The 25503-nt window shown below is 56.3% G+C and overlaps 12 protein-coding genes across 12 annotated transcripts; 5 read left to right on the top strand and 7 right to left on the bottom strand.

The window, feature by feature from the left end:
* Positions 1-941: 941 nt before the first annotated feature.
* On the bottom strand, positions 942-4623 carry LTR77_007519 (uncharacterized protein; the record flags this gene model as incomplete). Its single annotated transcript, XM_064804756.1, has 2 exons — positions 942-2739; positions 2831-4623. 2 exons carry the CDS (start codon positions 4621-4623, stop codon positions 942-944), a joined length of 3591 nt encoding a protein of 1196 aa, XP_064657526.1.
* Positions 4624-5082: 459 nt separating this feature from the next.
* SMD2 (mRNA splicing protein) lies at positions 5083-5500 on the top strand (the record flags this gene model as incomplete). The annotated part of the gene is made up of 2 exons (XM_064804755.1): positions 5083-5108; positions 5167-5500. 2 exons carry the CDS (start codon positions 5083-5085, stop codon positions 5498-5500), a joined length of 360 nt encoding a protein of 119 aa, XP_064657525.1.
* Positions 5501-5834: 334 nt separating this feature from the next.
* On the bottom strand, positions 5835-7589 carry dak1 (dihydroxyacetone kinase Dak1; the record flags this gene model as incomplete). The annotated part of the gene is made up of 1 exon (XM_064804754.1): positions 5835-7589. The coding sequence occupies one exon, from the start codon at positions 7587-7589 to the stop codon at positions 5835-5837; it is 1755 nt and encodes a 584-aa protein (XP_064657524.1).
* Positions 7590-8334: 745 nt separating this feature from the next.
* Positions 8335-10777, bottom strand: EDC3 (enhancer of mRNA decapping; the record flags this gene model as incomplete). Its single annotated transcript, XM_064804753.1, has 2 exons — positions 8335-10604; positions 10663-10777. The coding sequence occupies 2 exons, from the start codon at positions 10775-10777 to the stop codon at positions 8335-8337; spliced, it is 2385 nt and encodes a 794-aa protein (XP_064657523.1).
* Positions 10778-11750: 973 nt separating this feature from the next.
* cut15 (Importin subunit alpha-1) lies at positions 11751-13468 on the bottom strand (the record flags this gene model as incomplete). Its single annotated transcript, XM_064804752.1, has 2 exons — positions 11751-13172; positions 13232-13468. The coding sequence occupies 2 exons, from the start codon at positions 13466-13468 to the stop codon at positions 11751-11753; spliced, it is 1659 nt and encodes a 552-aa protein (XP_064657522.1).
* A 660-nt stretch (positions 13469-14128) lies between these two features.
* LTR77_007514 (uncharacterized protein) lies at positions 14129-16196 on the top strand (the record flags this gene model as incomplete). Its single annotated transcript, XM_064804751.1, has 2 exons — positions 14129-14641; positions 14700-16196. 2 exons carry the CDS (start codon positions 14129-14131, stop codon positions 16194-16196), a joined length of 2010 nt encoding a protein of 669 aa, XP_064657521.1.
* Positions 16197-16302: 106 nt separating this feature from the next.
* On the bottom strand, positions 16303-17105 carry LTR77_007513 (uncharacterized protein; the record flags this gene model as incomplete). Its single annotated transcript, XM_064804750.1, has 2 exons — positions 16303-16820; positions 16889-17105. The coding sequence occupies 2 exons, from the start codon at positions 17103-17105 to the stop codon at positions 16303-16305; spliced, it is 735 nt and encodes a 244-aa protein (XP_064657520.1).
* Positions 17106-17500: 395 nt separating this feature from the next.
* On the top strand, positions 17501-19072 carry LTR77_007512 (uncharacterized protein; the record flags this gene model as incomplete). Its single annotated transcript, XM_064804749.1, has 1 exon — positions 17501-19072. One exon carries the CDS (start codon positions 17501-17503, stop codon positions 19070-19072), a length of 1572 nt encoding a protein of 523 aa, XP_064657519.1.
* A 261-nt stretch (positions 19073-19333) lies between these two features.
* LTR77_007511 (uncharacterized protein) lies at positions 19334-20089 on the top strand (the record flags this gene model as incomplete). Its single annotated transcript, XM_064804748.1, has 2 exons — positions 19334-19822; positions 19976-20089. The coding sequence occupies 2 exons, from the start codon at positions 19334-19336 to the stop codon at positions 20087-20089; spliced, it is 603 nt and encodes a 200-aa protein (XP_064657518.1).
* Positions 20090-20616: 527 nt separating this feature from the next.
* Positions 20617-21403, bottom strand: LTR77_007510 (uncharacterized protein; the record flags this gene model as incomplete). Its single annotated transcript, XM_064804747.1, has 2 exons — positions 20617-21259; positions 21318-21403. The coding sequence occupies 2 exons, from the start codon at positions 21401-21403 to the stop codon at positions 20617-20619; spliced, it is 729 nt and encodes a 242-aa protein (XP_064657517.1).
* Positions 21404-22200: 797 nt separating this feature from the next.
* On the bottom strand, positions 22201-23162 carry LTR77_007509 (uncharacterized protein; the record flags this gene model as incomplete). The annotated part of the gene is given in 2 exon segments (XM_064804746.1): positions 22201-22226; positions 22238-23162. 2 exon segments carry the CDS (start codon positions 23160-23162, stop codon positions 22201-22203), a joined length of 951 nt encoding a protein of 316 aa, XP_064657516.1.
* A 259-nt stretch (positions 23163-23421) lies between these two features.
* On the top strand, positions 23422-25179 carry ASH2 (transcription factor, contains a PHD finger motif; the record flags this gene model as incomplete). Its single annotated transcript, XM_064804745.1, has 1 exon — positions 23422-25179. One exon carries the CDS (start codon positions 23422-23424, stop codon positions 25177-25179), a length of 1758 nt encoding a protein of 585 aa, XP_064657515.1.
* Between the last annotated feature and the right edge of the window lie 324 nt (positions 25180-25503).

The following is a 25503-nucleotide window of genomic DNA, read 5'->3' as shown; positions in this document are numbered from 1 at the left end:
CATACTCTCCCGTACGTTAGTGGTTTCAAAACCTTCCTAGCCCCGGTGGCCTTTCACTGGGAGAGAGGCCAGAGTGAGCTGTAGGACTCCCGCCCGACATGGGACGATTGGGGCATGGTCGGGGGAGGGGTGCCATCTGGGCGGAGATGGCGGCGGCGAGCATGATCAGGAATAGGTCCTGCTTGCAAGCAGACATGCTGTAGTATGAGATTGTTGGTTGCCAGATATGTTACGGTGCAAAGCCAGTCATGTTGGTAGCCATTGTTCCCGGCGCGCTGGTAGAACAACATGTCGAGAGTCCCGAACCCGGTATGCAGCCCAGCACGGCGTGGCTTTCACACGTGCCTCAGCTCGCCATGTGACTTCTCTGTTTCAGGCGTGCGAATGACAGTTGTCTTGCGGGAGTGAGTTTGCTAACGCTGCTCAGCCCCTGGGGAGGTTGTGTGAAGTGATCTGTGCTCGTAGGAGGTCCAAAGTCACATGTGTGGACTGGTGGTTGTGAGGTGATGTTGCTTGGAGGAAATCATTGCTAAGGAAACAGCCAGAGAGGGTGGTGAGCAGAGTGGAAGAAGAATGCCAGCAGTGCAGACTGATGGAGGTAGGGCAAAGATAAAGCGGACGAAATCCTGTACTTACTCAACCGTCGTCTGCTGAAGTGAGTGCTATTGCTCTCATGGCTGCTGAGGACCGCCAATAAGCGACATCAGCATCACCTCGAGCCCAGGGGTTTGTGGAACAGGAGACATGATGTAGTTGAGGATCAGCGAGAGCCATGAGTATAGCGAGAGCATGTCGGTTGACTCATTCGTTACAGCAGGCCGGCAGTCGTAGCATCCAGAGCTCATAACCATATCCAAGCAATGGCTCAGTGTTCGTAGTATTCTTCGTAACGAGCGATTTCACCCCATGTTTCGAGCAGCCGCACGATGTTTCTCCATCCCTCACATCAGCCCATTTCCCCCCTCCTCACCACCCCCGAATTCCATCCCCTCACTCCCCAACATCCCCTCCAAACCCTCCCAATCACACGCTCCCAACCCACCACCCGGCGTCAGTCCGAACCCTTCCATCTCCCCAAAATCAAACGGCGCCCCACGACTCGGGCTCGTGAAAACGTTACTACTGCTCCCATCATGCGTCCCACTTAGCATCTGCGCCAAATGCCTTGACCATGGAGAAGGTCCATCGCTGCCACCGCCGACGCCGCTGATGTTAGAGACGCGGCTGGGCGTGGCGCCGGTGCGGGAGGCGCGGGATGGCGTGCTGCGGAGGAAGTAGCGGGAGTTGGATGGGGAGGTCATGAAGTCGTTTGGTACGTCTGCGGTGGGGTCGATGGGAATGGTGGCGTTGTTCGCTGCGTTGGCGTTTGGAGTCAATGGTTTGCGGCGGTTAGGTGTAGGTGTCTTGAGGAGATGATGAAGTTGACGGAGCGAGCGAGGGGTAGTGAGGTTCTTCGCAGGCGTCTTGCGTGGAGTCTTGAAGATGGTAGGTGAGCCAAAGAGGTCAGCGAGATCGTCTTCGCCTTCTCCAAGCGGCGAAGCCATATTCTCTTTGTCGAAGGTGAACGCTTCAAAGAGGCTGGTGCTATCACCTTCGAAGTTGAAATCCAATCCAGCCTTATCCGCAAAGCCACCGTCGAGATGTGGTGCTGCTTTAAGTGACACCTGAGCGTTGTCGTCGAGGCTCTTGACCTCGCCATCCTTGCGTGGGGATGGGAAGAGCAGACGACGTGTCGGCCTTGGCGTCACTTCTGGGACTTCGATGGGAGCCAGCTGTGATCCATGAAAGCGTGCAGGGCTTGACTGAACCTCCCTTGCAAGAGCAGCACCCATTTGGGATGCGTTCCACTGACCTCTGGCATTGGCCGTGCCCGTTGAGTGCACCTGCATGCTGTTGGCCCTGGCCCGGTGACCACGAGCCGGCGCAACTGCAGGAGCATGCTCAACCCGGCCATCATCCTCAGCATCAGCATCATCGCCGGCATCCTCGGGCGCCACTTGGTCAGTGAAGAACACAACATCCGAATGAGTGTCGAATCCATCATGGTAATCTCCTTCCGCCGCCCTTTGCTTCTTACTCTTTCTCCTGCTCGAAGACTTGCGGTTCCACATATCAGAAGGCCGCATGGTCTTGGTCTTGTTGAACCAGAGTCCGCACGGATTACAGACCATCAGCGTGATGAATCCACCACCAGGATCACTCTTCCGCTTTCCAGCCTTCATGGATTTCCTGATCAGGAATTTGGTGGGCTCGCCGGCTTCATCGCGCTCGGCTGTTTCCAGCGCAATCGTCTCGCCTTCGCCCTCGACTTCATCCAGCGGTGAGGGTTTGCCTTCGCACTCTTTGATGTACAAGCGGCGCCATGTGGGCGTCTCGATAGCGCCGCAGTTCGAGCAGTACTGTGGTGTCTCGCCCTTGGCGATGGCGTCCTGAAGACGATCTTCAATGACCTTCCGACGCTGAGCTCCCGAGCCAGACCTCTTGGATCCGTTCGGTCGTCCACCCTCAGTGTCGCTCGGTGCGGGCGATCCAGCTTCGGATTCGTTTGATTGAGTTCGCGATCGGTTGAGAGGCTGCCTCTTCTTGGGCGCAGCCTTCTGCGTACCCCCAGCTTCTGGAGCATCTGAAGACGGTGCGGGTGGCAATGCCAGCGAGCAACGTCGTGACCCTGAAGCCGAAGTATGCACTGGCGCACTCGCTCTGCTAACGGGCGCTGGTCGCTTAGCCGGAAGTCTGGGCCTAATCGGATTCATGGTCAGCCAACTCCATCGATTGCAGCACAGAGTCTCCGAAAAGTTCACGGAGGATGTCATCATTGGTGTCCACATACCCTTGGCTAGACTCTCGACTGGCTTCCTGGCCTCTGCCAGGCGGCAAGTTCAGCAGCATGTTCTGCGGTAGTCGATTAATGTCTCCAGGCAGCCCCGGATTCACGTCCATCCCGCCACTAGCCACCTCGATGTCGTTCATGCTCAACACATCGCCGTCACCCTCGATCTTAACGATGGTTTGTGGCTGCTTGCTGCGTGAGCGATACCGAGCAGCCATCTCGTAGTCCTGGGCATTCGGGCTGCGGTCTTCCTCATTCTCCATGCCCTCCATGGCATTACTGCTAGGGAAGCCGCGCTCGCTCATGTAGCCACTATCAGCCATGCGAGGCAGAGGCAAAGTTGGTAAGCCGGGACTGCTTGGCTGCGGGTAGTTGATGCCTGCAAACACTGGTGGCGACGATGGTATGTCCTGCGGTGTGCCTTCGGCAGTGGCGCTGTTGCCGGGCGAGTCATCATCGGGCGAGCTTGCAATTGCATCAGAGTAGTTTTCGAAGTCGGACATGAAGTCTGAATCTGCTGAAGATGCTTGCCGCAAGAGGCTACGACGTGCGTTCGCCTGCTGTAACAGCTGTTGTTGCTGAAGCGTTTGCGTGCGTTGCGGGACCGGGGTAGGAACGCGAGGCGGAGGCTCTAGGTTGCTGCCAGGAGCAGCCGCTCGCTTTGGAATCGGACGGTGCATGTGCATCGATGCAGCCGTGGCGGCGTTGACACGAAGGTCACCAGACTTTGCGCCGAAGGATGACCGTCCGCGCCAGTCGGTCTGCTGTACCTTTGCGCGTTTCCGTGGCTGGCCATCTTCGTTGTAGTACACTTCAGTCTGTTGGTTGATTTGATTCGAAGGCGAGGCTTGGCGTTGTTGCGTCTGGTGTTGGACTTCACTTCGTACACTCGCACGTGAGCCGGGCCGAGATTGATCCGGCATGAAAGTTGAAGGCTTGCCAGAAAAGCTCTGATGACGTGTAAAGTCGTTGCGACTGCTGGAACCGGAACTCATCATTGGGCTTCCCGCCCGGCTGCCTGGAGCGCTCTGTGGATGGGCGGCAAAAGCGGGGTTGAATCCTGGGAAGGCGTCTGACGGGGTCTCAGCGACACCCGCACCACCAGCCATCTGCAGCCCGCCACCACTCCCGCCAACGCCTGAACCCATCCCAAAGAAGGCGTCCATCATCCCCATATTGCTGTTGCCACCTCCAAGCATCGCATCAAAGTTGAAGTAATCGTTCGAATGCTGCTGAGGCTTGCCCTGTTGAGACGCACTCCATGCATTCGGATCGAAACCTCCCGACATGGCAGGACTGAGACTGCGCATACCATCGTTGCTCTTCGTGTACTCGTTTGATACCGCTTTGGGAACAGGCGTCAGCCTCAGCTTGACTTCCAGAGTCTCCTTCACGCCATTGTTGAACAGCCCCATCACATTCTTGCAAACACGTCCAGTGATCATGGTCTTGTTCTGACCAGCCGGCGGAGCAGTTGTCAAGGCAGCAGAGAGCCTCCCCTGCCCAACAAGAGGGGTGTCAGATTCACTGTAGTCGTAGGCGTAGATGGTGAAGTCTCCATTGGAAAGGCTGGACACGAGCTCTGGGGAAGCGGCGACGATAGCTTGCAACACCTGCTTCAGTTCGATGACACCAACCTGGTTGGACTCATCGATTGCGACGGCGGGGATCTGGAGAACATCGGGGAAGCGTGCGAGGCAGTTGGTCTTGTTGTCCTGGTCGAAGGAATAGAGAACCTTGACACGCATGGGACGCGTGGGGATGTCTCCCATTTGCTCGTCGCCGAAGTCCATGGCGGCGGTGATCGTTGGAGTAGGAGGCCAAGTTGATTTGTGAAGGTGAAGAGGTCTTTGTACGCCTGGACGATCCAGGCTGACGACTACCGGTCGTGCCACATGCTGCTGTAGGAAGTGTCGTGAAGCCGGTGGTGATGGTGCTTGATAAACGATGTTGGCTGCTTCTGGGTGCGCTAGAGAACTATTCGTGACTCATTGATCGATAGAGGTCATATGAGCGCGAATTGGATACAAGCAGAAAATGCAAAAGAACGCTGTGAAGGAAGAAGAAGTGGTTGTTGGGTGAGACGAAGGTGATTGTATGAGAGAGACGCGCTCGCGTCGAAGATGCCCAGCCACATCTTAGCGCCACACGTGGAAAAGCTTAAAGCCGAAGATTGACCGGACCGCATCCTCTTCTTCAAGCTCACCACCATAACACTGTCGCATCACCCCAGACCAGCCAATACCGCCGCCATGGCCACTGCCGACGCCAAAATCCAGTAAGTCCCCCCTCCCCTCCCCCATCACCACCTCCCCACTAAGACCCCCACCCCACAGAGAACTCCAATCAAAACCCAAGCAAGAACTCACCGAATACGAACTCGGCCTGCTCGAAACGCACGAATTCACCAACGGACCCCTCTCCCTCCTCCAGACCGCCGTGCGCAACCACACCCAAGTCCTTATCTCGTGCCGCAACAACCGCAAACTGCTCGCTCGAGTCAAGGCCTTCGACCGGCACTGCAACATGGTGCTGGAGAACGTCAAGGAGATGTGGACGGAGACGCCCAGGAAGAGCGGCGGGGAGAAGGGGCGGCCGGTGAATAAGGATCGGTTTATTAGTAAGATGTTTTTGAGGGGGGATAGTGTGATTCTGGTGTTGTTGAGTTGAGGGGGAGTCATCGGGGATGGAATGGATGGGTGTGCGGTAATAAGGTGGCCGCAGAGCGACTGCTACGTCCTAACGAGCGATATGGTTGTGATGGGCGTGTGGAGCTTGATTTGGTACGACCTTGCGCTGTTCTCGAAAGTTACAGGCAAGCTAACGCGCAGCTGCTGTTCAGATTTTCCATCTGAGAGCGTTCAAGCGAGGCGTACCACGAAAAGCAGATCCAAGACGGCATGGGCAGGGTATACCATGACAACCACAAAGGAACCAGACTTCTACAATGGTGATCTCATATCTCTTTTCCAACGCAATCTGACTACGTCTCTATCCACACCCCTCAGTCCAACCCCTCACCCAACCCCTTAAAAAACACCGCCAGCCCATGCGCCCCCGGATCCGGCACCTCTTCAAACCCACTCCCGCCCACATACACCGTCCTTCCCAAACTCGCCTTCATGCCCTTCGTCTTCGCGGACCCTTGTTCTGCCGCCTTCGCCGCCTCGTCCACACTCTTGCTCTTCTCCAAAGTCTCGACAAATGGCTGCAACGCATCGACCAATGTCCTGTCGCCGGGCTGCGCGGGGGTGTACTTGCTCATGGCATCTAAAGCCGCTTTCAGCGCTTTGGCCCAGATAGCTGGGTCGGCGGACTGCGATGAGGAGGAGCCTTGCTGGCGGATACCGCCGGCCAGAGCGTTGAGGAAGATGGCGTAAAGCGCGCCGGAAGTGCCGTCCATGGTTTTCTCGACTACGCTGATGATGCCATCGAGGAATAATGCGGCGTCCTGCTCGTTCTTGCCTTCGTCGAGGTAAGAGAGGATGCCTTCGGCACCGCGCTTGAGGCCTATCCCGCAGTCGCCATCGCCGACGACGGTGTCGTATTTTGTAATATCTGGTTCTGCGGCGATGAGTTTTCGCAAGGCGTTGCGGAGCGCTTTGTCGGCTTGTTTGGGGTCGATGCTGATACCGCATGGTTTGTTCTGGCCCGTCGATCCCGAGCCTGCATCGCGGGTCTTGGTGGGCGGATTGGCCCAGGTGGAGGACTTGACAGCCGCAGACCAGCCGGACGCCTCAGCAGGGGCGTCGAGGAGCTCGAGCATGGATTTCGAGACGCCTGTATCTTGGAGTTTTAGCAGTGACAGGCTGAAGCCTAGGCCGTTGAGGCTGGTCATGAAGGTGCCAGAGATGATGCGGACGGGCTTGATGGAGTAGGTCTGTTGAAGCTGGTTGACGACTTCGGTAGTGATGCCGCCCATCTCGAGCACACTGACGCCGCCGAGATTGTTGACCAGCAGGACTGTCTCATTGGAGGAGCTGATGTTGGAGAATGCGCGGTCCTTATCGCTTTGGTCGAGCATGTACTTCAGCATCCTCTTCACAATTCCTGGTAGATCCTCCTTCGACTTCTCCGACCCAGGCTCGTTGTGTATTCCCATCCCGATCTCCACCTCACTCTGACCCAGCTCTTCCTCCCCACCGGCCTCTCGCCCAGGTACATGCACATGCATCAGCGAGCTCCCGATACTGACCGTGTTCTCCGCCACGGTCTTAGCGACACGATGCACATCCTTCAGCTCCGCCCCTTCCGCCGCCAACGCACCAGCAATCTTATGCACCAGCACCGTCCCAGCAATCCCTCTCCTCCCCACCTTCCCGCCCTGCGCCCGTCCTACACCTGCATCGTCGCCCATAACCACCATCTCGACCTGCACACCCGCAGCCTTGGCCTTCTCAACCGCCATGCCAAAGTTCAGCACGTCGCCAGTGTAGTTCATCACCACCACCAACACGCCCTTGCCTGTCTCCACGCGCTCGCCGATGCATCGTCGGACTTGTTCGGCGCCGGGTGAAGCAAAGATGGTTCCTGCTACTGCTCCAGACAGTAGACCCGGGCCAACGAAGGCAGCGAAGGAAGGCTCATGGCCGCTGCCACCGCCCGAGATGATGGAGACCTGTTGCTTCGCGGCATCGGGGCGGAGGTAGACGATCTTATTCTCCTCGTCGAGGGCGGTGGTGGGGTTGGTGAGGGTGATGGATTTGAGAGCGGAGAGGACGAGGTGGGTGGGGTCGTTTATGAAGTGTTTGGAGGACATCTTCAAGGACTACTGTAGGAAATGCTAGCTTCAGAGATGGGAGAGAGGAGAGGTAGGAGAGCAGACAGCTTAGAGTGACCTACCTTTCTCGGGCTATGCTGTCCTGCGCAGGACCAGATCCATCGGCGGTCGTGCCATGGTTCTACCGTCTTGGAAAACCATCTTCCGCGCAGCATGTGCCCACGCTGGTGCGGGGACATGAAGTGGGGTTGAAGGTGAGGTCGGAAGGACGAGCTGTGGGACCATCGGCATTTGGAGCAATGGTCTGGAAGCCGTCATGTTGGCGGAAGGATTCGATAGCTCTGGATTCCCCTAACGTGTACATGTAGTTGCGGCAATAGCATTGTCATGTCGGCTCAGGACGGAGAGTTGAAGGGAATGGAGAAGAAAGTGAACTTGACCTTAGGATCTTAAGCCGCCATTGGCTTGGAGGCATCGGGCGCTAGTGGATGTTCGATTTTGCTGGAATGCCTTCACTTCGGTTGAAGTTCGGCTACCGTTAGCCAACACCAACCGTTAGTCTACCGTCAGTCTACCGTTGACAAAATCCTACCGTTATGCTCCCCTAGTACTACTCAACATCAGCTGCTACTCTATGACTCTGGGCCTTGACAATTTTCGGCAGACGGGAGGAGTGAACCCTTTCGAGATTGATCAAGGCATATTGGAGAAAGTCATGAGACTGTGTTGGCATTGTTAATACAGTGACGTACTGGTACATATACGCACATATCTGACCTTCCCCTCAAACCACCCCCTCACCCTCCTCCTCCAAATACCGAACCTCCACAACCCACTGCCCACGAAACCCGACTCCTTCCTCCCTCCTCAGCGCAATATTCACCCCCAAATCCCCCACACACACCTCCCACCTCTCCCCACCCTTCAACGCCTCCAGCATTCCCTGCAGCGGCACCCCAAGCGCCAGCACCTTCCCCGGCCGAACAGCCAGCGGCTCGCCTTCCATCACCGTCGTGCTCCCGTCTAAGCCTGAGACGCCAGACGGACAACCGACAGATAACACAGGCGCGCGACTCCGGTTCGCCCAGTCGATCATCTCCCTCGCCTCCCTCTGCGCGTCGGCGGCATGCTTCGAGTTCGACGTCTCCTCCGCCAGACTCTCGTACGTATTCCCCGCCAGCAGCGCGTCGATGATCAGCGCGGGCGGAGAAGGCAGGTTCTTGATATACTTCTCCGCTCTCCGCCACGGGCCGCGACGGATAGGCGCACCGGCTTTGGCCATGCGTTTGAGGATCGCGGTCTGAGTTTTCATCTGCGGGGACTGGCTTTCCGAAGACTCGTATTGTGCTTCGGCGAGGATAATGTGGGTGTTGCGGGCGAGGAGGTGGCGGGCGGCTGCTACAGCGCGGGCGCCGGTGGTATGGTTGCCGGCTATGACCACTACGGTGTGGGGCGTAGTGGGATGGTGAAAGGTCGGGAGATGAGAGCTCATGCTGCCGCGGAGGGTGTTGGTACGGGATGGCCGGCGGCTGCTGGTGGTTGAGTGGAAGAGGTCCATGGCTGTCTCGCCGATACAGCGCGCTGCGCTCTCGGTGATGGCCTCGCTTGTCAATCCGTAGCGCGAGACAGTCTCTTTCTCTAGCGTCTCGAATGCACTGGGGTGGAGCACAGGACAAGGCGTCATGGTTGGGTGGATGGCGAGATGAGCTTCTCTGAGACGTGACGACATCGTTGATGGTGCATGGGTCCTAGTCGCCGATAGTGCAGACATTGGCGACTGCGTTCGCTCCGGCATTGGCGAGGTGGTCAAGGAATGCATCGCTTTGCCGGTCCTCCCAGGTAGGGAAGTCCGTGACCGACTCATCCCTCGCTCGGACGACATAGACGCAGACAGCGGATGCGGCCTCGGATCGACTTGATTGCTATTCTGTCGACTGGGCTGCTTCTTCGCTCCCGTCCGTGTTGTGGAGTGTCGAGACGAAGACCTACCTCCATCGCCCATGAAGTTCAGCTCTGTGTCCGCATCGCTTGTACTATCGAGCTCGTTGCTGTTGTACTTCGGCCCCAGCTGCGGACTCAGCACATTTTCCGTCGGATGCAAATTCTTGCCTCCATATGTACCAGGCCTGGCGAGCTTGTTGTGGCCCACCAATCGATCTTCATCAGCTGTAGTATCGCCTTGCCTGAGCTGGTCGAAGACCGTCTTCTTATCGAACAACTTATGATTCGCCTCGAAGTCGAACTCCTCCATCTCTTGGATATCCGTGGCATCTTCTGTCGCCCATCCGTTTTGGCTTGCCTCTCTGTCCTGCTCCCTCTCGCGTCTGCTCTTCTTCTTGCTGCCCGGCTGCGGTGAGCTGGTACTTTGCGGTGAAGGCTGCAGCAACGGCGTCTGGCGCCATCCCTTCCCTCTCTTAACATTGCCGTTCATATCATTGCCGTTCCTAGACACTTCGATGTTCATGACGGGTGGTGGATCCTGCGTGCCATTGGCAGCCTTCTTCTTCTGCCCCTTCTTCACTTTTCTCTTCGACGATGTGTCCGCTTGCCCCGCCTCCTGCGTACCATCCCCAGGTATACCATGTGCTGTAGTAGCCTGCCTACCCTCTACGCCCTGCTTCTGTCCATTCTTAACAGTCGAGGGTTTCCTCGAAGAACTGCTCTTCCCAGCATCCCCAATGAAAGGCGAGCTGTTACTCGGTAGATTCTCCGCCGCTTTTGCGAGCATAGACTTCACTGGTGTTGAGGGCTCAGCGGGTTTTGCGGCGGTCTTCGAAGGCGCCGGTGATCTGCCATAGCTCAGGATAGCCGGATCCACGAAGTCTGAAGGTTGTCGTTGCGCATGCGTCGGCGCTGGCGTCGTTCGCACCGGCAAAACGTTCGCAGCACCTCCATTGCTTGGTGGACGTGCCTGCGGCGGAGCGCTTGGTACAGGGGGTGCGGTCGTTCGAGTTGCAGCAGTGGACTCCGGATCCGCATCGACCTTCAGGTCCTGAACATCCGTCGCTCGTACCGTCCAGGTCGGCGCTCTCGACCCATTGGCGGGAAAGAAGACTGCACATTACTATTAGCAACCCTTCCCACATCCACATCAATATTTCAGGATCCATACCATCCTGAAGCGTAAGAGTCTGCCCAGCAACCACATGCATCACCTTCCCCTGCAGCACAAGACTCGGAGGGTTCTTGAGCGTCAAGGTGACTCTCAGGCCTGTGAAGTCGGCCATGGTCGTCAGACTCGGGGTCAGAATCTAAGAGATGTAAAAGAAGGACTTGAAGACGCGCGGGAAAGATGAAGTCGCGTGAGGTGAGCCGGGGTTGCACCTGCAGGGGCTCGTGAAAGTTCGTCTTATCGATACGGCTGGCAGCGTGATGACGGCAAGCCGCATGTGAGAGCGCAACAAAGTCACAACCACAATGTATAGATAATCAAGAACTATGAGGACGGGATACAAGTCCTGATACTAGGAGGTGAAGCAAGTATGGCAGCTCTCATTGAAAAGCGCGAAGCGTTTTGGGGACTTGATTGCATTCCAATTCTATGAACACACGCGCGTGAAACCTTTCAACGACCTCAGCTAGCTACACTCACGTTACCGGTGTCCATGGGCCAGCATACCCGTGGGCAAGGAAGCAAAGAGCGGGCAGCCAAACTTGTAATCGCCCACGCCAGTCAGAAGCAGCAAGGTGTCAGGGTGCAAAAGGTGGCCAAAGGATTCGGTGCTCGAGGTTGAACATGGTGGAGAGGACCAGTACACGTCCTGAAAGCTTCGGCCGATGGTGGTGTGGGGGCATATGGGGCGTATAAGCGTGCGTCATTCGTGGACCATTGTCGCCTTGTAACGCCAGAGGGTATCGGTGGTCGTGAAGCGTGGTGATTGGGCTGCGGTGTTGGTGATGATGGCGAATCTCGGACGGAGGCGCAGGTGCTGTTGCAGAGACGGGGCGTGGTGGAATCGTGCTGTGCTCGTATGATGTCGTACTGTGAAGGGATGTGGGATCACAGTTGTCCTAGGTGGATGGTGTGTGGCGTGTGGTCGGGGTTGCCCTCGTACGCCTTGCGCCATTCCGAAATACTGCTGACTTACCTTTGTGACCGCGGAGCGATAGGTGGCTTCCGCCGGTCGTCCTGCTCTTTCTTCTCTCCCTCCTTTCGGCGCCAAGTGCAGGTTATGGATGCTCAACTTCTCATGTCGATGCTTACATCTCCATATCGCCTCCACCATTGGCGAAGTTGAAGTTCTGTTGCTGCTGCTGAGCACCGAAGCCGAACTGCCCATCGGTGCCCTGCTGAGGAGCCAGATCGCTGACCTCTGCCTCGCCTTCCTCGTCCGAGAAGTACTTCTCGATGATGCTATACGCCTTCATGTAGATCTCCTCGTTGCTGTTGTTCTGACAGTCGTGAACCTTCTCCATGCCACCACAGTCTTCGATGAATAGAGCGTAGCGGTTGACCGGTGGCTCAGCGCTACCATCCGCAGCCTCCTTGTCCATGTCGCCGACCTTGAGGATGTTCTCAAGACCATCGAGAGCGACTTGGATGATCTTGTTGTCAGGGCAGGTGAGCAGGTCGCACAATGGACGGATGGCACCTTGGCTGACAAGGAAGCGGATCTGGTCCGGCTTCTGGAGCCCACCCGAGGTTGCGTTGGAGATGGCCCAGCAAGCCTCCTTACGGGTCTTGAAGTCGCCATGGCTGAGCAAGTGGATGAGAGGTGGCATGATGTTCGCATCGATGACCGACTGGATCTGCGTGCTGTTGCCGGCGGTGATGTTCGAGATCGTCCAGCAAGCCTCCTTTCGAATCCCGTCCTTCTGAGAGCTGAGTAGCGAAAGGAGCGCAGGAAGCGCACCGCAGTTAATGATGAGCTGTGTTTGAACATCATCACCGGTGACGATGTTGCCGACCGAGCGCAGGGCAGGTGTCTGAACAGAAGTCGAAGCGTGCATGAGCAGTTCAACCAGACGACGCGGGATGTTGGCTTCGATGACAGCCTGGATCTTGTCGTTGGAGCCGTCGGAGAGGTACGAGATGGCCCAGCATGCGTCGATGAGCACCTCGTCGTCCAGCGAATAGACAAGCTTAGCAAGTACTGGTAGGGCCGGTGCTATCGTATCCCATTCTGGCTGCGGCGTCTTGCCACGGCAGAAATTGCTAAGTGTCCATGTCGCATTCCTGAGCATGCTCAACTTGCGGCTGTCACCAAGAAGCTGAACGAGAGGCGGCAGCGCACCCTTGGAGAGGACGTAGTCTCTGCAATGAGGGCTGTCACCGGCAATGTTGCCGAGCGCCCACACCGCCTGCTCTCGAACATCAGGCTCAGGGCTCTTGAGTAGCTCAACGAAGATTGGCACAGCCTCTGCCTCAATCACCACCTGTGTTTGTTGCGCAGACCCAGAAGCAATGTTGGTGAGAGCCCAAGCGGCCTCGAACTGGACCAGAGTGTGAGGTGAGCGGAGGAACTCGACGAAGCGGGTGACCACGCCAGTAGCGATGACGGCCTCGATAGGAGGGTTGCGCTCCTTGGACAAGAGCTTCCGGAACTTGGTGGTGGCTTGGATCTGGTCTTCGATCTTCTCGGAGAACACGCCTGCTACCATGACAGGGAGTTCCTCATTCAACTGTGCATTATGTCAGCATCACTTCTATAGCGGCATCATGTGAAGATAGTATGGCATACCTGACTCTCTGAACCCACACCCTCATCATCGCTGTCCGGCGCCGCTCCAAGCGAGGCGCCAGGCGCACCATCACCGCGGTTCCCAATGCCACGCCTCTTCGCAAGATTCTCCTCCCTCTTCTGCTTCCGGATCTCGACCTGCTGCTCTTCGCGGCGGCGACGTAGCTCGTCTGGCTTGAAGGTGCTTTTCGCCTTGAAGTTGGTGCGGCGGTGCTCGGGGATGTAGCGTTCCGCCATGTTGCCGGCAGTGCGGTAGTGAGTGTGCTGAAAGGTGAAGGGTGCTGTCGAAGTAGGCCACTAGTCACACAAGACGGGTGGGTTGTGGGTGCAGTGTCTCGAGTGGTGCAGAGGCACAGGTGGGTGGTTGTGAAAGACTGGAGATTTAGGGAGTGACGTTGGAAGGAAAACACTCTTTCTCGCTTAGCGCTCGCGCTAGTCGGCCGATTTGTGGGTCTCTCAATCTTCACATGGGAACGACGTCTGCCGTCTTTGAAGATAGTTGAGCGACAAGGAACAGCCGAGCGAACGATCAAAGATTTTCGTGAATGTGAAGTTGTGCTGCTGGACCGAGTCACCTTCAATGTTACGTAGTGAATGCGATCTGGAGGGCAAGACTTGGAGCCCTTGCCAAGAACTCTCCCAGCACGACGCGCTCACGCGACTTTGGACTTCACGTCGACATTCTTGAAGGGCCGATATAACTTCAAACAGACCACCACGACCATCACTCTGGAAGCGAGCTCGAGCCTACGGTTTCATCAGCATTCGTACTCCTGGGAAGATCGTAAGAATGGGAGACATACAGTGCTCCATACGGCAACAAGACATCGTTGCACAGCTGCAGCTCATATCTCGAATACCACAGTAACACAGTAGCAAAACCATCCACATCCCGCCATGGCAGTGCCGAAGACCTTCGTGGACCTTTCGTCCGCGTACAGGACAACGCCAAACACCCTGGTCAACATCATCGGGACAGTGGTCGACATTCAGCCACCCACACTAACACGAAGCCAATACATGATGACTTTCAAATTGCTGGACGAGAGTCTGCGCGACGCGCTTCACGGATCCCGAGGATTAACTGTCCGTTTCTTTGCGGATGACCAAAAGGATTTTCCACGAGTTGAGCGACTTGGCGACATGGTACTGTTACGAGGTATCAGAATCACCATGTTCACCGGCCAAATCATTGCATTGTCGACCTTCAGAACGTCGGTGTTGGTCTTCCCGGCTGCAGCGATTCCGGCACCGAACTATCAGATCGCCTTCCACGACAAGAAGCGGCTCGAGTGCCTTGGTGTGCCAAACGACGTGGGAAGGTTCACCCTTGAGGAGCAGAATTATGTTATACAGCTCAAGCATGCAATGAGCTCGGTCTTGCAGTCTTTATCAAAATACAGCGATACTGTAAGTGTTTGTTCTTCCACCAGTTCTGTCGGCCACTCGCAACTAACATTGCATTCAGGCACCTGTAAATGCTCCTTCGGGCCCGGCAGGTATAAGAGAGCTGTCGAGAGAGAATGTGCAATCAGAACCACCATCGAAGCGCGCCGAAGAGAGTGTACTGCCAGAGCAGCCCAGGAAGCGGCCCGGAGAGGATTTACAGTCAGAGCAAGCAAAGCGACAGATTACCTCGCTACCTGCTCGAGACAAGCTGAAGACGATTTCTGAAGTACGAGCGACCAACACGGGCAGTTACGCCGACCTTTGCGTGCAAGTCGTGAAGAAGTTCCCGGCTGGCAACGCTAAGTGCGATTTATACGTCACAGACTACACAGAGAACAAGGCAGTATTCCCTCGTCCGCCACCCGAGGCTGATGGTTCCTCCGAGCGTGACGGCGACCAGTACGGATACAGCGACGACAAGACCGATCGCCAATGGCCTGGACCATACGGCTACCTGGTACTCAAAGTGAACCTTCAGAACCCTCACGCCGGCTACGCCAACCGAGATATTAAAGAGGATGACTTTGTGCGTCTCCAGAATGTCAAGTTCAGGAACCGAGCGGACCACGTAGGCGGCCTGGAAGGCGACATGTGGCCGGATCACATGTATCCAGAGAAAGTGAGCATCCGGCGAGTACCTCCGGGCACCGAAGAGGTCAAAGCGTTACTGGAACGGAAGAAGCGGTACTGGGCTCACCGGAACGCCAAACTTGCCGCGGACGAGGCGAAAAAGAACAGGGATGAGAGATCGACCAGAAAGTCCAGGAAAGCGGCGAACAGAGAGAAAAAGAAGCTTAAGAAGCAGGAAAAGAATGCAGCAAAGGCAGAGAAAAAGGCAGCCAAATCAGACATCTCCCCTGATATGCCGAGCCATGCTGAAGACGAGGAGAAGCGAAGGCGAAGCAAAGTGGACATCAACCCTCACGTCCGCTGCGGGCATCGGGAGATACCGCTCAGCTCTATCCGCATTATCCTGGATCCGGAAAACAAGCACCACGAATACTCGGATCCCAATATCGAATCTTTAATCATCCCTTTCATCAACGCGACATACCGCACCCAAGCGCGCGTGGTGGACTTCGAACCCAAGCAGCTGGAAGATTTCGCCCGCCTCGCCTCTTCGAACAACGAGGACAGTCCGGACGACAGCGTCATGATGATCGACTACGAGTCCTCGCCCCGCTACGAATGGTCCTTTGAACTCCAGCTCGAATCCATCGATCAACACAGCCGTCTCTGGGTCCAAATTGGACACCAGGAGGCGCAGTATCTCTTCGGCAACGACGTTCCGGATCCGGGGGACTTGCGACAGGATCGGAAACTGCTGGCGAAGGTGCGGGAGAAGTTGTGCATTCTGTGGGGTAATGTTGAGGAGAAGGGGGAGGAAGAGGCGGTGTCGAACTTGCCATTCGAGTGCTGTGTTAAGGAGTATGGGGTGCTGAAGGACGAGGCGGGGGTGGAGGGCATGGAGAATGTTGAGAAGGTGTTTAGTATGTTTGGCGTCAACATTTCGTAGTGCTTGAGCTTAGCATGCCGCTCTATACACCTGTTCTCAGCAGCGAAGCGACTCAGTCGCCAAGATGACACTCCATCAACGAATAGCTACCGACCTCTCCTCCCCATCAATCATCCTCATCAGATCTCTCCCCCACCACACCCTCACTCCTCCCCACCCTCCTCGCCTTCAACCCCAACCCAACATCCAACCCCCTCCTCTCCATCCCCAACCTCTCCAACCCCTCCTCCCCCACCCCATCCCCATCCTCCAATTCCTCCCCCAGCGGCCGACTGAGCTCCGCAAAAACCCACTGCACCGGCTGCAACACCTTCGCCCCTACCACGCAGACGAGCGTCGCCACCCAATGCCAAACAGCGATGACGGTGGTGCCGAGCCCCCAGGGTAAGAAGAAGCGCACGAACTGGTCCACTTGGTAGAGGTCGTTTTGGGATGTTATGAAATATTGTGCTTGAGAATGTGGAGTGGGGTTTTTTGGGGGAGGGGTGGACGTGTTTAGGGCGTGGCCGTGGGCGAGTGTGAGGACGGTGGTGAGGGTGACGGGGGAGCGGTGGAAGGGGATGAACCAGATGGCGAAGAGTTGGGAGAGGTTGACGTATAAGGTCATGTGTTCTTGATCGTAAGCTAGCACAATCCAGATTCAGTTCAGGATGCAATGGTACATTTAGGGTTGAAAGGTTTGAGGTACGCACCGACGGAGTTGATCCGAATCTTGATATCAGGCGAGAGGATCTTGTACCATTGGAAGATCCTCAGAATGGCTTGCCGGTTGTTGTGGACGGCGCAGAAGGGGTGGGTGAAGGAGGCGTCCGGGGTGAAGTAGCGTTCGAGGGTTTTTTGTTGGAGCGAGGAGGGGGCGGTGGTGAGGTTGTAGATGATTTGGGGGATGTCGTTGATGGGGTCGTCCATAGTGGGTGGGTGTTGTCTTTGGGTGGTTTTCGTTGGTCAGGCTTCAGTAAAGTGATATAGATGTACCTAGTAAATCAAGGCGAAGTCAAGTTGTTCTTTATTGATATCTCGAAGGATCAAGGTGGGCTGCATGTGATTATTGCTGGTGGTCGTTCCTTCCTCCTCCTCGGAGGCGATCGACAGGGCAGACTATCACATGCCGATCACATGGCGTCATTGCTGCATAAAATCCACCTCGTGGGTCTTTGCAAAGCTTCATTGGCAACCGCGTGGTCCCATACTTTCCGCGCGTCAACGGTCAGTCAGTCGTACCTTCCATGTAAGTCCTGCGCTCAACCTTTCTTCCTCCTTCTCCTTCATCATCGCAGAGTTGAGTGGCAGCAAAACGCGAAGAGATGGAGCAACGGTCGAGCATCAGCGGCTACCTCAGCCAGCTCATCAACCTCCCCTTTGTCTTCCTCTACTCCCTCTTCCAGTCCCTCCTCAGTCGCATCCTCTCTCCCACCCCTCCACCACCAAACGCCAACCTCGGCCGTCCAAAGATCGCCATCATCGGCGCTGGTCTGACAGGCGTCTCCTCCGCTTCCCACTGCGTCGGCCATGGCTTCGATGTCACCATCTTCGAGGCGGGGAGTGAAGACGCGCTCGGTGGGATATGGGCGAAAGTCAACAATACGTCTGGTCTACAGATCCATTCCGTCATGTACCGCTTCCATCCGAGCGTGCAGTGGTCGGGTGGCTACCCGGACAGACAGCAGATTGTGTCGCAAATCACGCAGTTGTGGAAGAGATACGGGCTGCAGTCTAAGACGAGGTTCAACACGAGGGTAGAGAAGGTGTACAAGGATCCTCAAGATCGCTGGATCATCAACGACCCGTCGCAGGGACGATTCGATGGAGTCATTGCTTGCATCGGAACCTGTGGTGACCCGAAAGCGCCTAACATGCCTGGGCAAGAGAATTTCAAGGGCCGTATTGTCCATTCGTCTCAACTGGACGGTGTAGATGCGAAGGGCAAGAAGGTCTTGGTCATTGGAGGTGGTGCCTCTGCTATCGAAGCACTCGAGTTCGTCGAGCACGCCGGTGCTGAAAAGACCTACATCCTCGCGCGCAGTGAGAAGTGGGTGATACCACGCAATCCGTTTATTGATATCCTCCTCTCCCTCAACATCTTCGGCTCCGAAACGCCCCTCTCCTGGATCCCCGAGAACCTCCTCCGCCTCTTCTTCTACCGCGACCTCTCTGACCTCAGCCCGCCCCGCGGAAGCAGCAAGGGCCTCTTCACCGAAACCCCCATGGTAAACAACGCCGTTTTCGACCAGATCCGCTCCGGCCGCGCCTCCTGGCTGCGCGGCGACATCAAACACTTCTCCCCGGACGGCAAAGGCATCACCTTCAACCACCGCTCGCAGGGCGTGCCGAAAGGCGGACCCGGCCGCGAAGAACTCATCGAAGGCGACCTCTGCATCCTCGCCACCGGCTATGAACGCCCTTCCCTCTCCTTCTTACCCTCCGAGTGCTTTGAGGAAAAGTACGAACCTCCGAACTGGTACCTCCAGACCTTCCCGCCCAAACACATGGACGTCTGCGCCAACAACTGCACCTACGTCAACGCCATCGGCACCGTCGGCAACTATCACATCGGCATCTACACGCGCTTTCTACTCATGTTCCTCGTGGACCCACTGGCACGGCCCAACGAGCGGTTGATGAAACTCTGGATCGATTTTACACGGTGGATCAAACGACGGGCTCCGGGCGGGGCGTTCGAGTTCTTCACCTATGCGGAGTTGTTGTATTGGTTTGTCTTTGTGATTGTGATTAATCCTTTCCGGTGGAAGTGGGCGGCTTTTGTGCTGTTTGGAATTGGGGTGGATTTGCCGAAGGCGGTGGTGATGAGGGAGGATCGGTTGAGGGGGGCGGCGGGGATTAATGGGGTGGAGAGGGAGAAGAATTTGACGAGTTAGGGGGTGGTTTGGTAATGGGGGGTGCCTCGCTGAAGATGAGGGCAAGGTCGAGTGACGGCAATGTCAGTACGTGCATGCTTGTCTTCGGATCAGCTATGTCGACACTGGTCCGAATCTGAACAGCAGCAAACCTCTGCGTCAAGCAAACGTATCATTGCAAACGTATAGAACGAGTCTCTGAGCCTGTAAGCATCGGTGGCTCAACAAACACTCCCTGCGAGCCGAAGAATCCTATCCTGCCGAACTCCCAAACAGCCAACCATGTCCCCACCAGATTCCCCCCTCTGCACCCAGCGTCCCTGCCCCCTCCACGGCCAAGGCATGTTCACCACCCGCACCATCCCCACCGGCACGCTCCTCTTCACCGAACGCCCCCTCGTCCTCTTTCCCCACACCACCGTGCCCTGGAAGAAAATCTGGCGCGCCTTCCTCGCCCTCCCCCCGGCCGACCGCACAGCCTGGTACAACCTCACGAACCCGGAGTCCACGGCCGCGCAGCGCGAGCTCGCCAAGCAGGCTGGAGAGACGAAGCGTCCGAATTTCTGCGGCGAGGTGCTGGCGAAGTACCTGAATAATAGCTGGAAGGACTCTATGGCGGGGATGTCGTTGCTGGGGGATGAGGCGTCGCGGTTTAATCACTCGTATGCTCCGAACGGGACGTGGGCGCTTGGTACCCCTGGCGAAGGGGAGGGGGAGGGGGAGAAGCGGTTCGAGGTCCGCGCGGTGAGGGAGATGGGGGAGGGGAAGGAGGTGTGTTTATCGTATATCCCGCTCGCGTTGCCGAGGAGTAAGCGGTTGGAGGAGTTGAGGGAGTTTGGGTTTGAGTGTGGGTGTTGTCTCTGTGGGGTTCCGGTGGGTGAGTGGGAGCGGGGGAGGGAGGCGATGTATCACATTGATGTGCAGTTGCGTGTACTGTCGGCAGAGGGTAAGGAGAGGCAGCGCGTCGAGCTGTTGACGGAGTTGATGGAGAAGCTGAAGGGGGAGGTGTGTATGGTGTGGGATGTGCTACTGATGTAGGTCGGATGTTTTTCGTGGTGGGAATGCTTGATCTCGTCTTTCATTTGCTGATTCGACTCGCAGCGCAACGATACTCGAGCATTTGCATCTCGAGGCTGGAGACCAGGAGAAGGCGACTGAGTGCAGTGGTGTAGCGAGACAGGCGGCCGATGTTGCTTGCGGTACTGCCTTTTTGATGACGCCGGAATGGAAAAGCGGCGTGGTTCGGTCGTGCAAGTCTCTGATAACGAAGCTGGCAGCAGTTTGATGGTCGATTCGCCGATGGTGTGGTGGTGTACCTCTTTTGTGTAGTACTTTGGTGTTTGTGTTTGGTCGTACACCACCTCAATCAATAGTCCATGCACGCCACCTTGATTAGGAGACAGTAATGACTCTTGATCTGGCTCAGCGGGTCAGTGTTCGTTCGCCTTGCTGCACCGGCAAGACCCAAAGTCGATATAATCAACACCTAGGACATTGGGTTTCTTCAGTTAGGCGGTCAGAGAGAAGGAAGACATATCGCCTCGTCTCATTGGGTATCGATTTCCTCACAGCCCTACAAACCACGCAACCACCGCCACACATCCCACCACCGCCGCCAACACCGGTCTCGTCGTGGTCGCAGCATCGTACACGGACATCAAATTACAATGCTTCGGATACGGATAATCATCCGTCACCGTCCCGATGATAAAGCTCTTAATACTAGCCGGCGCCTGCTCGCAATCGTGCTTCGCTCGACAAGAACTCTGGAACCACGGGACGAGATTCCCCTGCGCATCACCAGCCTGATCGCAGTCTCTGCCTGGGTAGAACTGCACGTAGCGAGGGGCGTACTCGCTCTGATCCCACTCGTCCGAGTCTCCGGCGTCGATCCCGTATTGATGGTACAGCACGGTGGAGTAGTTGGTGCCGGGGTCGTAGTTCTCGGCGCCGTAGATCGAGTACCCGTACGTGAGATTGGTGTACTTGAGACCGCTGGCCTCGAAACCGCCGAAGTTGCTCTGGACGCTTTTGTTGCTTCCGAAGACGTCGGCGAGGTTGAAGCAGGCTTGTTGGTCGCCATAGAGGTCCAGGGGAAAGAAGGTGGAGAAGGTGATGGTGTCGCTGGATCCGTTCCGGGGGCAGTGGTTGGGGCCGCCGGAGTTGAAGGATAGGGTTACGTTGGTGTCTGTGCTGTAGGCTCTGCGCCTGATGTTTGATATAATGTTATTGGGATGCTTCGTTCAGTCTGCTAGAGTGAACTCACATTGGAGGGTTGGTTTGGGCGGTTGTTGGCCGGGATAGCGCCGCTGCTACTAGGAGCGAGCGCATCGCGGCTTCGATAGCGAGCATGTTGGCAGTAGGGTTTCTTGTGAGAGAGACGGTATGGCAGTCCTAGCCACGATTGGAGACTTGGAGCATTTTATGCCAGGACACAGAAGGAAGGTGGGAGATGAGGTGTTGTTATTTTCGGGGTGCATCCTGTGCATCGCCTCACGGGTTCCAGGTAGATAGGATCTGCATCCCATGAGCACGGGTCAGGTTCACGGCCGTGAGTCCACACAGTCGAAGCCATCCAAACCCGCGCGCGCAGGGTCGAAGTACTACGAGATACTCTGTACAGTACATGCATACTGTCGATCACCAACCCCGCGTGACATGTGGCCGGCCTCTCGTTAGATATTTTGCCGCCGGCGTGCACCGGGAAAGGGTGGGTCGAACAAGGCGATGCTTGTCTCCCCATGTTTCTTGGTTGGTCCTTCGCCGGCCAAGGCGGAGTCGGGTCGACATGGGGTCTGCCCAGTATCCCAGCTGTGCAACCACAACTTCCTTCAACACGTTCACCTAATAACAATAATACCTCGGATACATAGACAACCATCTTCGGTTGGGACGATCGTATGGCTTGTAGTGGTCAGGTTCACGCTACATCTCTGAATCTAAGTTCCTAAATATCGAAATATTCCCGCCCAGCGCACGCGCTGTGAAAACCTTCTTGCCCCAACCATGCTCATGCTCCAAAGTACCGATAGCGGCTCCATCAATCGAACGAAAAGTTAAAGTCATCGCTATTATTATTCCCACCCTCCCCATTCCCCGCTGTGAAGCTCCCATCTCCGAAATCACCAAAATCCATAAAATCATCCAAATCAATTCCTCCATCCTGCCCCTGCCCCTGTCCCTCACCCGCGCTCCCTATATCGTTCCCAAAGAGCGCAGAAAAATCCTGATCAGCATTTCCACCCGGCTGCGTGTTCGCGTAGTCATGCAATCCTGGCAACAAGGCCGAAAGAGAGTTCTCGTTGTCCGCGCCGTTTCCATTGTCGTCGTTGCCGAAAGAGAAGTCGAAGTCGCCTTGGTCGTTGGCGGAGTCTAGATTGAAGTCTGGGGCGTTGTCGATGGTGGCGGAGGTGGGACCGCCGAAGAGAGAGTCAAGATCGGCGGGGTTGCTGAAGGTGCCGGTGTCAGGCTCTTTGTCTTCTGCGGCTGGTTCGGTGGGCTTGGTGGTGGACTCCTTCGGTTGGTTCTGGGTGTCGATCTGAAGTGGTGGTTCTGACGGCTTTTCGTCGATTGAAGGGGGTTCCGTTTTGGTAGTCGGTTCATCTGGCGGTTTGGTGGTGGCGGTGTCATCCGTGGGCGCCTCTGCTGAAGGCATGGCTTCTGGTGGCTCTGGCTTAGTTGATTCTTCAGCATGGGCTGGCGCATCCGTCTCAGCATCCATCATGGACACATCTTCAGCTTCCTGTGACTCGTAAGCCAGGTCTGGTTGCTTTGGCTGCTCTGTTTCGGCCACCGTTGGCTTCGCTGCAGCGGCATCTTCTGTAGGCACCGTCTTGGGAATTCCATCGCGCTCGCGGCACAAAGCCAAGTCCCTCCGCAAGACAAACTGGGCAATCTGCAATTCATCCTCGAGCTGATCCAGCGCGTCGTGAAAGCTATTGGTAGAACTCGGCAAAATCTGCTTCAGGCGCGAGGCCTGTGCGACTGGTGGGTTTTTGCTGTCTCGAGCTGAGGCGGCGAACAGCCTTCCCGTTTCTTCCAGCACCCGGTTGAGTTCGTTTTGTAGTTGGTCTATCAGTGGGAATTCCTCCTTGCTGGTGGTGGTGGCCATGGTGTGTCTCGGAAGACTGGTTGGAGCAGCAATCTATATATTTGTTAACCAAGTATATCATGGAGTGTGACTCTCCGCAAAACCATGCGCTTGAGCGAAATGTTCAGTTAATGGCGGTGGTCGCCAACGAATGTCTTGCGGTTGGTCATTTAGGGTTGCAGATAAGGTGTGGTCTATGCTTGCCGCTAGTGCTTCTGACGACCGCACGCGTTTCAATCTCAAGACACGCGACACTGCTTCATACCGGAGCACCAGGACCATGGCGGACAACAATCTATCAGCAGCAGACCAAGGCCATGTGCCGGTGGTGCCATCGCCGCTCAACCCAGCGTCGCGCGCACCATCCAAGACGCCAGCTCCAACATCAACTCCGATTCAGCGAGAACAGCGAGAGAAGAAAGAGTCGCTGAAGAAGCGGGAGAGCGGTGTCAATGGCTCCACAAGCAATGTGCTGGGTAAGAGGAAGGCCAACGCCGCCAATGCATACCCATCACCACAGCGGTTCAACATCCCTCCCCCACGCGCGCAGGACTTCGAGCTGCCGAAAGAGGATGTCATGATCGTGCACGAGCCGCTGCCTCTGGAGATGCCGGACAGCGAGAGACAGCTGTATAAGCCTATTGACCTCGCGGAGAACAAGCGCGGCTACCGCTATAGCAGAGCCATCGCAGATCCACTCTTCCCACACAAGCAGTACTATCGGACTACATCGCCTCCGCCGCATTACTCGCGGCTAAGCTTCGAAGACGCCGACAAGTGGATGCACTTCACAACGAATGCGCTTGTTACTGCCAATGAGAAGGGGTGGCGGATGGTGCGGTCGAATGTGTGCGCACGAGAAGGGACGCTCTATTACGAGGTCAAGATCCACAGAGGAGTGCCTCCAGAAGGTCCCGACCCGACCGCAAATGGCCCGCAACCATATGTCCGCTTCGGATGGGCACGACGTGAAGCACCATTGGACTCTCCTGTAGGCTTTGATGGGTACAGCTACGGCATCACAGACATCCGCTTCGAGACGATGCACCGCAGCCGGCCTGGCAAATTCTTTCAGCCCAAGAAGTCCAAGGCTAAGTCTGCCAAGAACGCAGTGGGAGCGCCACCTCAAATTACTTTGGCGCCAGAAGATCAGGACGTCAAAGAAGGCGATGTGATCGGCCTCGAACTCCAGCTACCCTCCCTCAATCTGCATCAGAAAGTCGTCAGTGGAGTCTACAACCCTGCTGTAGATGCCGGTGACGGCTTTGATGACCCAGCGCAAGCTCTGGACCCAGGCTCTGACATCCCGAATATCATACGCGACCGCATACCCGTCCCTTACAAAGGGAACAGCTACTTCGAAGTGCTCGACCACGTCGCGACGAAGCCAATGGAAAGCTATGCCGACCGCATGACCAGTCTCAGCTCCTTACCAAACCAGATCACCACGACCAACAAGGATGCAATCAAAGCCGCACCTGGTCCTAACCACGAGACACCAGCACTCCGAACTCTGCCACACAGCGCTTTTCGCGTGTACAAGAACGGCAAGCTCATCGGCACTGCATTCGAAAATCTCCTATCTTTCTTGCCTCCAGCTTCTGCCCCAAGCAAGACCATGGGCGCAAGAGAAGGCTTCGACGACGGTCTGGTGGGCTACTTCCCAGCAGTCTCGTGCTTCTTCGGTGGTATCGCTGAGGTGAATTTCGGCGACGGCGCAAACGGCTTCTGGGCGCCGCCGGCTCATATCTCCAGCACGCGCGCTGCTGCGGCTTCTGGTGCTGACGGGCCAGACGTTGCAATGCAGGACGCGGTCGGTATCGACGCTTCTGGTGCGAAGAAGGGCTGGAACCCAGGACGGCTTGCGAGACCAATCGGGGAGAGGTACAAGGAGCAGGTGGCTGAAGACATTGTGTGGGATATTGTGGATGAAGCGGACTTCTTCATGCAGGATGGTGGGTTTGAGGGTAAAGTAGGCAGTGGAGCGGAGAAGGTTGCGCCTGAGGGTATGAGTAGGAGGCTGAAGGAGGAAGACTGAGCTATTCAAGTGAGGCATGCATCACCGTGCGTTGTCAGTACCACGCGGCGGCCATGACGGCAGGGTTCGATCTACGTTTGACAAACAGGGCTCTACGAAGCGGCTGACGCGGACGTGCCACCAGTCATGGCTGGTCTTCAAGCAATACGACTGGCGACAAGAATGCCGACGCTTTGCTACCTTAAAAGACCAGCCCATTCAATTAACACCTTTTGCTGCTAATACGCTCTCCTAACCTTGTTGAACATGGGGCATCGAACTGTACGCTCTATTGTACCTGCTGAAATGCCTTTGGCCTCACATGAGTCTTCTCCTGCACACGCA

The sequence above is a fragment of the Saxophila tyrrhenica genome, assembly GCF_035928015.1.
Source record: "Saxophila tyrrhenica strain CCFEE 5935 chromosome Unknown scaffold_11, whole genome shotgun sequence".
Taxonomy (NCBI): domain Eukaryota; kingdom Fungi; phylum Ascomycota; class Dothideomycetes; order Mycosphaerellales; family Extremaceae; genus Saxophila; species Saxophila tyrrhenica.
This window is presented reverse-complemented; position numbering and strand designations above follow the sequence as displayed.